This window comes from Hippichthys cyanospilos, chromosome 5 (genome assembly GCF_059441005.1).
Source record: "Hippichthys cyanospilos isolate Australia breed blue-spotted pipefish chromosome 5, RoL_Hcya_1.0, whole genome shotgun sequence".
NCBI classification, from domain to species: domain Eukaryota; kingdom Metazoa; phylum Chordata; class Actinopteri; order Syngnathiformes; family Syngnathidae; genus Hippichthys; species Hippichthys cyanospilos.
Window position 1 is genome coordinate 9,112,102 of NC_142373.1, and position 9,776 is coordinate 9,121,877.

Consider the following 9,776-nt stretch of genomic DNA (forward strand, 5'->3'; position numbering starts at 1 on the left):
AGAATGTTATGATGAATCATTTTGACGTTTTTACTCTCTTTTTATATTTTTACATAGGGCGTCCCGTAGTCCTTCCGGCATTAGCCAAAAGTATGGCCGATATTTGCAGATTATTTTTTACTCTCATGTACTTTACTTAAGTGACACTGATGCCATTACTTACTGTGTTACATATCGGTTTTAATCAATAACAGTCATTTTTTCTTCCAAAAATCAACATTCCCCCCCCAAAATATGAATCAGGCCCTACTTCCGACCACATCTTCACCGCCGTCGCATACATTTGACGAGAATTTTTACCCTCCCCTATCGTATTGCCATGTACTGTGCTCTCATATTAATCTGCATAATCTGATGGGCTTCAGGTAGAACACGAGTAATAACGTTGAGCCCGGTTCTTGTTTTTTGCGGTCGGCCCCATTCCGCGAAGGTTGGACCCACGGCGCGGCTTTTACACGTTACGGCCGAAGCGAAGTCATTTTAATGAATGATGACAAGTTGGAGGTCCGGGGCTGTCCTGCTTAAGCCAATCGGCGATGTTCCCCCAGGCGCGAAGGCTGGGCGGGGGGTATGCGAGCTCGCACTTTGTATGGAGTCTTTGGACCTTGTGGCCATATCTAACGTGCTCGCAGCTACACACACTGGCCTAATTTCATCTTCAATCAGTGTCACCGCAGCCGTCGGGGGATAACTAGCAGCTCAATCCACATTACGTTTGTGGTCGCATTTATTGAATCGGGATATCTCGCCGTGCCATCTTTTATTCCGCTTAATTTAGCTCAAATGTTGGCAAGCCAAATGGAATGGATGGTAAAAATTTAAAATCGCCGCGCGGCGACTGATTACGAGAAAAAAAAAAAGACAGATGGTATGAAGGGGAATATTAGATTACTTCTTCCGATACAAGAATCCCTGGAGATTAAAATAACTGGGAGAGCATTCCAATCCAATAAAATGCAAGGAGCTGTTTTGTTATATTGCCCAAAGCAAAGCAGGTTCTTTTTCTATAACCAGGGTAAAAAAATAGGACACTTTTTTTTTTTTGCAGTTTTCCATTCACATCTAGTTAATCTCCTCGAATTCAAGCGTGGTTGAATTGATTATTCGCAACGTTATATTCTACAATTCAGCTTAACTGCGATTTGTGTTTGTATTTCTTCACATCCCAATTTTCAAGGTTTTTACGAAATGAATCGACTTGAACTCCAAATCGGAGGCTGAACCTTCTGCATAAAATCGTTCCGAATTCCCCCGTACTAAGAAACGCCGCTCACGTGCTTCTGCACACGCTCGGCGACACCAAGGAGGGCAAAGGTCGTTTTTGCGGCTCGCGTCCCGCGGCGCACCTTTGCGCTTCCTCTGGCTTCTCGGCGCTAGGAAAGACCCCGCGGCCGGCGTGCCCCCTCGGCGGGAAGCCACCTACGAAACCCTGCACCCACGCGCGCCGCACGTCCCAGATCATTCGGCGCGGTTAGCTAAGCTGCCGCTGTTATGTAGTCATTATCCATTTAACTTCCCTCCGCTGCTCGGTGTCAGCTTCCTTTTGTTAAGACTCTGCGGCGCAAAGTATTATTACAGCCGGCGCAATCCGATAGCTTTATAAGGCCATCAAGGGAAAGCATTTATCTCATTGATTATGCACCGTCACTGGAAGAAGTTTGCCGGCGGAAAGGAAAACGTGGCTTCCCTCCGTATATTTTGAAGAGTAAGCAGCTTAACGTTTTGCCTCCTCATTGAGAAGAATCAAGGCTTTGTCGGCGCCGATATCCCATCGCTCGGTCAAATCCCGACATCACGTTTTTCCAGAGGATTTCCCGCAGCGCTTACGGAGGAGCCAATGAAAACGAGCGCCGCCCGTACGCTGTGACATTTAAAGCAACACTATGTAATATGACCTTAACGCAACACCGCACCGCTGGCTTGGAATAAAGAGAATAATGTAGTATCTACAGAATGTCATCGCCATGGTACATGAAGATCACCGGCTATATTATTCGGGCGCAGGGGTTAAATGACTTTTAACATTTTTGGAGGCCGCCGGTCACGTAATCAACCACGTCATCGCTATTACGGTGCGGCGATTCCCAGTCTTTCTTTCTTGTGCAACTAACGGGTTTCACTCATGGGGATGCTTGTTTTTTCGCCGGCAAAAAATGGTATTTTCATAAGCAATTAAGACCTGACAAATGTCACACCGCCGTTGACTGAAAATGACACCACCGCTGCTCAGGTAGCAACCAAAACGTTATCCGTCTGCGGCGGGCGGCCATTTTGCCACCTGCCTTCAACTCAAAACGATATCGCAGTAGCTCAGAACTCAGGCAAAGACCAATCTTGGCTCAGCTTGCGATCGCCACGTGAGGTAACTCTGAAAACAGGTGACAAAATGGCCGCCCACAAATGGATTTTGCTGCTTAATTTATAAGCCACGAAAGCGATATTTATCAGAATGTGGTATTTGGACTAATGGGTAAAAAAGGAAAAACTCAAAAAGAAGCGCGAATGCCCTTTCTCGATTTCTCTTATGGAACACGTTCTTTTTTTTTCACTTGTGTTAACAGCTCGTCCTTGGCAGAGGTCCGCGCTCTAATCTAGTTTGATGTGCTTTGTACCGTGCGTGCGTGATTCGTGACAAGCATTAGGTACAGGGTAGACGCGGGGGCTTTGCTACAAAAAGATTAACCGATTTGAATGAGAAGCGATTGCCGGAAAGGCGTTTTGCGAGCACGGGCGCCGCGTTGGAAACGCAGAGCCTCTCCAACGGATAGGCTCGCTCGCCATGAATCTTTCATTCCCTTATAGTACGGCAGCCCCGGTTGTGACGCCCTACCTCCATACCGGTTTAATGCATTTGCTCTGTAAGCTGCTCATTCCCAGTCACCGCGCTGTCAGCCCTGCCATCTTTATTCATGAGCACACACGCGCCGTCTCAACTCCTCCGAGAAGTATTAAGAGTTGTGTCTTGAAGCCGTGGATTGCAAAGCCACAGCGGGCGCCCAAGGTTTTCCCAGTCTCTTATCCGCCGCGCTGGTAGGCGCGTGATGTTAAGATGGAAGGGGGCTCACGCATGGCGGCTCGAAGGACAGCGGGGGGAAGGGATCGGAGAAGTTGCGTGAAAATCCCGCTCGTCAAAACAAAAAAACAACCCAGACGTTCGTGCTTTCGCCAACGGGCCTTTGAGTCTTTTGTGTAATTGTCTCGCGTGTTTCCCAGACAATCTATTTGCGCCGAGTGGAGCAGCTGGCTCTTGCTTTCCTTCCTCCCGATTAACAAGAGGAGGCGAAAAGGCGAGGCTGGTGGCGGCCGATGGTAGATTAAACATGTATCCGTGGCCTAGAATCTAATCAAACCCGTAATTAAAAATTGAAAGGTCTGCCTTTGTATGATTAAATAAAATATCACCGCATTTTCGCCCTGATACGTCACTCTTTGGGATACAAACTCAGCGACGGTATCCGGGGATGAAAAATTAGGCAAACTCAAATCTTGTTGGATGCTAATTTTCAAGGGCAAAGACTGAAGTTGTACATGTACATATAAACACATAAAAGATCTTAAAAGATCGTAGTGGAAGGATTTTAGTATGTTAACGCTTTTATATAGTGTCAGATTCATTTATCACTCTGTTAAAAAAAATCATAGGAAGAGTTTGTTGAGAAAATAATTGCATATGAAATTGGAATCACAACATTGTAGGGAGCTAAAAACATCACAATTTCATTATTCTTTAAAATCACGCGGCCTTTGGCGCCCATCACGCAAATGCACGAACCAAACAAAAAAGCTTGCGCCATGCGAGAGCACGCCAGGAGGTGGTCAATCTGCGGATGGGTGCCACTGAGCGGCAACATCGGCTTAATTCGTCTCTGCGGTGCGCCATTCATACGCGGCGAATGAATGACAAGCTCGGCTGTTATTGTTGGAGCCAAAACGCCTTTGCATTAACTGAGGGCATTTCTATGCAAAGCCGCCAGAGCCGGAGCCATCACATGCACGGCAATATTACAGATTAGTCAACTGATCCATGCTCTAATAAAGCTACTGTGCTCACTGGCTGAAAACAACATGGCTTAAACCGCGGATGCTTTCAAAAGCTCCATGGACGGATCCTATTTAAGGTGGAAAATGCCAAACAATTAACTTGCGTGTAATGCTTGGACAGTTTGTTTTTTTTTTGCACTTTTGAAACAACGGAACATAGCGACATGTTCTGCTACGGGTATCATTCACACACAGCAGCAGCAAACCTCCTCGGACATGAATGGGAGCATTCATACACCATATTCCACTCAAAGTAACATCCGCTGCAGCGAGTGGAAAAGTCTTTCTTGACAAAGAGCTAATGTTTTCACAAAACGCTACATCGCTGGTTTGCATTTTTTTCACTGATGTAACCCCTGTAATTTTTTTTTTTCTTCCAGACAATACCCTGTAATCACGGCAAAGAATTTAGAAATTGTAATTTTTCAATCCTTTCCAATGTTATCTCTTGGCATATTTTACTCATCAACAAAATATTTTTTCTGGTTTGTCTGCCGGAAAATCGTGCCGATAACGACGTGTATCCGTTTCAAAATGAACAAAACCAAAGCAAACAACGTTGAGTCTTATAAACAATTTAGCGATACATAGCTTCATGTTCCAATTACTTTGCCCTTAATTTGAAAAGAAAACTAAACTGTATATAGCCTCTGCAAAATAATGTGTATTTTTCTGGTTTGTCTGCCGGAAAATCGTGCAGATAACGAGTGTATCTGTATCAAAATGAACAAAACTAAGGCAAACAACGTTGAGTCTTAAAAACAATTTAGCGATACGTTGCTTCATCTTCCAATTACTTTGCCATTAATTTGACAAGAAAACTAAACCGTTCCTGTCACGACATGAAACAGGAGTATGCCCAATGAGAGTCGGACATTTGCGAGTGTTGAGGACGGTTAGCGAAAGCACGTTCGCGTCAAGAGATTCGTCAGGGTTGGTTTGAAAATGTTCAAACAGTCTTACTGTATTTTGGGGGGCTAAAAGGCGGACTTAAAATGCTTTAACTTGACCAAAAATTGTCAGTGCTCCTTATATTAGGTGCGCCTTATGTATGTGTGTTAAAAAAATGGCTGAAGTTTGACTCATTTGCTGTATGTTTGCTTCCCTTGTGCCCTAAATGGACATTTCCCCAAAATATACATGATCCAGAAAATACGGTAATGTTTTTTGTCTTGAGTTTTGAATGTTAAAAATGTCCTCGGGGCACGAAAAACAATCAAGACTACTTGAGAAAGTCTCAAAATCTTCTTGAACGAACCGGGGCGAATCCCTGACGTGAACGCAAATTCGCCAACCTTCGTCAACACTCGCAAAAGTTCGCAACTCAGTGGGGACTTGAAACTGTTCCAAATCGTCTTAAAAACAATTGCGACCTTGAACAAACACAGACAAGATCAAAAGAGCCGCTACCTTGGTGACAGTCGCCAACATTTGCCCCTCAGTGGCAATTAAATGTGTTGATACCTCCAGAAACCCCGTTCAAATCTCACATTCCCCTAAAGTAACTTTTCATATCCTCATTTAAGAACTGCTGCAGTAGATCATTGCGGGTTAGAACTGCATTATTCTGTGTCATAAGGTCACTGCTGAAATACTGTCAACAATTAGGAAGTCTCCGGCGTGCCATTGGGTTAGATAAACTGTGCCAACAACATTAAAAGCATTGCAGTGGATATAAACGTTGGTTATATTCAAATTGTAGAAAAGTTTGCGTATGTTTCCATTAACATTTTACCAAATCGTTAACAATCTGATAGGGGTCCCGGAATGAGCAAGTTTCGAGGTGTTTTATTGTTCTTTTGTTGTAGCCCTGGGGTGGACGTAGCTCATCTTTATCTCAATTTAGATTACAGAGGTCACGATGAGGGTAAAAAGAATATTAGATATCATATCACACCTGTCAGTATGATGCAGTGCAGTTGTACGTCACTGCAAAGTACAACTAAGATAAGGGCCGATCAACATGGATTTTTATTTTTTTTTAACAGCAATGAAGAAATAAGTAAATACAAATCCCGGTAAAAAGCCTGGTAAAAATTCTTGGTGATTAGCAGGGCTAAACAGCCAATATATTGGAAAAAAATTAAAAGTTCCCTTTCGGGTCACAGATCGCTGTGTGGTGCAATTACGGTAATGAAGTATTATAATTCATGTAGGTTATAAGGGCATAAAACCAAGTCATCTGTGTTTGTCTTACTAATAATGGAACGGGTGCCATATTGAACAAATGTTTCATTTGATTTGAATTTGAAATGTTTAATTCAATTTCAACTGAAGAGGGAGTTTGCCATTTTTTTAAATACTTTAGATACTTATTGTTAAACAACATTATTGTTTGACAGTACAAGGACAGATGACTGATGACAGTACATGATCAATATGATCTGCGAAAAAGTTCTTCAGCCTGTTCTTGTGTGCCTAACCTGATCTACAAAAAAACACCATGCCTGAGGAAAAGCAACCAATCAGAAAACAAGGCATTACTTACATGGTGTCAATCACAGAGTATTTTCTGAAATATTTGTTTGATGCTGTGCTGTTTTTTGTTTATTTTTCTTTCTGGCGTAACTCCACTAGCTTGCGTGACGGGTGAGTGTACGTAAGGACAGCGGTGCGTTACCCGGACTTTCCTATCAAGGTGATATCAATGTTCCGGCGGGACGTCATCAATGTTTGGGTCCGGGCTAAGAGTAAGCGATACGGGGCTTAATAGCGACGCTCCGCTAACAGCGGCAATATCAGATCACTCTTTCAGGGACAACGTGTTCCTCTTGTTACCGATTTGGACAGCGTCTCGTCCGGCGAGCCGACAAAAGCCCCTCGAGGGCTGGGCTCGCGCGGCGTGCCCAAAGAGGTCAGCGACTCACCGTCCTTGCGGTAGTAGGCGATCTCCACCTTGCGCTCCTCGGAGCCCCGCAGAGCCTGAGCCACCTGGCCGATGGCCTCCTTATCCGTGCGGTCGCCGTGGAGGAAGTCGCAGGTGCACGGCTTCTGCATGATGTCGGGCCTGGAGAATCCGGTCATCTCGCAGAAGCCGTCGTTGCAGTATATGATGGCACAGTTTTCCGCCCTGGCGTTGGCGATCACAAATTTACGGTCTGCGGGAGGTGAAAAGAGACGTGAGAGCCGCCGCGCCGACCTTCGCACAAAACAGCCGATACTTTCACCCGCGGACAAAAGTGGAGGGAAACATCTCAAAGATCGGCATTTATGGCGAGAAGATGTTTGAAAGGACTTACTCTGTCCCTCGAATTTCCGAATAATGATCCCAAGAAAGGTGTTTTGTGGAGCGACGTGTCCTCTTCTCACTGGCATGTTTACTCGCAGGCGGAATCTCCTGGGGAGAACTTACAGATGTTGCCGGTTGACGGTGTCCCCTCCGTCCGCAAGCATGCTCCGCTCCGGCCCCGTCTCCGCGCAGCCTCCCTCTCTCCTTCCTTCCTTCCTCCCTTCACTTTAAATGACCTTCGCACTTGTTTTATCCCGCTCGGATGCAGGGGCAGGTGAACGCTTCCTCTCCGACAAGGCGCGCGCGCTCGCTCGGCTTTGCTCGATTTAATTGCGTTTGGCCGAGCATCTCGCGTTTAGGGAGGAGGGGGAGGGGGGGAGAAGGAGAAGAAAGCGATCCTGACGTCCGCGGCGGCGGCGGAGTGTGGGCGCGCGTTCGCGGAGACCGGTCGATGATGCGTCCCAGCCTGGTGACGTCTCTCCCGGGGGGCTTAGTTGCCTCCACCTCGCCCAGACGACTCCCACCCTGATGCTCGGGCAGGATTATCCGCGCCTCTATATACGTCGCTGAGGCATAAAAAAAAAAAAAAAAAAGACACAAATAAAAGAAATTACATGTCCTTTTTTGGGTGTGATGTAGTGTACTTAAAAGTTAAATACAACTGAACTTGAAATGGTAAAAAAATGCATATGTGCATAACCATAAGAACAGTGCATAACAATAAGCACAAGTACAGTTCATTTGTTCGACTTTTCAAAACATAAACGTCCAAAGTTATTTTCAGACACGTTCAAATGTGCTTGCAAACACGTCCTGACAAATTTGTAGGGTGAAGGCTAAAAACATAGCATTTGTTCCCATATTGGTAACACCGGGCTTGACAAGCCTTTTTTCGAAGCATTACTGGAGAAAAAAAATGTCTGTTTTTAGCATTTGGCTATGTTTGGACATATTTGAACATTTTAGCATTTAACTCACAAGTACGTTAGCATTTTTAAAAATACATTTGAATGTCCTTGTAAATATGTTTGAGAACATTTCCAAGGACATGTGCATGAATTTGTCATATGACGGCAAATCCAAACCTATGTTAAAGAGCTAATGGGTTTAGAACCCCAGGTAAAAACATCAAATTATTAAAAATTGATACCAAAATTGTATAGTAAGTACTACGTATATAAAATATACATGTATACAAACAGAAAACATCGTAAATAAAAATAAAGAAAGAATTTATTTACCTTTGGGTGACGCTTGTTATACCCATATTCCCTAAGGGTAATGGTAGCCTAAGCTAGGCTAGCTTCGTATTTCTTGATTATCTCCATCATGGTTTCCATATAAATCATCTTCTTAATTCTCTTTAACATCACTAGCAATCTTGGGAGCCATGGCTAACCCTTTCAACTTTGAATTAAACATTAAAATCCACTATAAATACGCTTTTGTAACCACTCACAATCGAACAAAGCTTTACCGTTCCGCCATTTTAAATGAGTGAGGCCGACCAATAGCAGACCACCATCTCCGTGAGGGGACGCCGACCAATAGCAGATCAGCATTGTAGTCACGCGTTGCATGGAAGCAGTTAGACGGCTAGAGTAAATAAGTGCCGGCAGATGGAGGCAAAACAACACAGCCAAGCCCCTAGGGTCATGACAGTTGTTTTGGTCGCATAACAGGGAAAACGTCATAAAGAGGGGATGAAAAAACTCAGCATTCCACGTCGCGACATGAAAATAACGTAAATCAGGGACGTTGTAACACGGGGGTCCACTGTACTTGTCTACACGTTCCAATGAATTTGAATATTTTTACTCCGCATTGGATGCTCCAGTCTTATATAGCAATTTTTCTATATATAAATGCCACGTCAATGTTTGAACCGCGGTTATGATTACAATAAATGATTTGATTGTTTACGTTCTTTCCGCACTAGTTTCCTGACCAGACAACATAGTTATTCATCCAAGCAAGTTTGCGTGAACTTAAATAGAATATTATCCCATGAAAGCAGCACAGATGCAAACATAGCACTGTTGATTCTCAGCTTCATATGTAAGAATTCTCTAATGAGCGCTCCACAGTCATCATATCAAACTTCAAGCGTTTGATCTTAGAACACATATGCCGACATCCTCCCGCCTTTGATTTTCAGATTAATGTTGGGGTTTATGCATGTACAAGACTTCATACCCTCAAAATTGACGCAAGCATTTTTCTTTAAGCACTAAACATGCTGACATGAATTTAAGTGGTTGATTTATGCTCTGGCTCTGCTGATTGTGATTGGGGGATGGGTTCATTAAGTTCCCCGACTGCTTTTAAATGCAAAAGTGCACTTAGGTGTACGTGCCGTGGATTTTAAACGGAGATGCGGCTCGGATATCGCAGACTCATTCCTCAAATCGCGGCGCGCACGTAAATGTATAAAAAAAAAGTCAGGGCAATCTTTGAACCCATCTAATCCGCTGTTATTGGTTAAATCTACATCACATGATTTATG

At 44.1% G+C, this 9,776-nt stretch overlaps 1 protein-coding gene across 1 annotated transcript in view; it reads right to left on the bottom strand.

Annotated features, from left to right (window-relative positions):
* kcnh7b (potassium channel, voltage gated eag related subfamily H, member 7b) overlaps nucleotides 1–7,504 on the bottom strand; it is a 38,065-nt gene extending 30,561 nt beyond the window's left edge. The window contains exons 1-2 of the mRNA XM_088414226.1: nucleotides 7,281–7,504; nucleotides 6,909–7,139 (exon numbers count right to left, since the gene is read on the bottom strand). Of these exons, the coding sequence (XP_088270352.1) occupies nucleotides 6,909–7,139; nucleotides 7,281–7,356 (307 nt within the window). The 5' untranslated portion in view covers nucleotides 7,357–7,504. The remainder of the gene's footprint in view (nucleotides 1–6,908; nucleotides 7,140–7,280) is intronic.
* Between the last annotated feature and the right edge of the window lie 2,272 nt (nucleotides 7,505–9,776).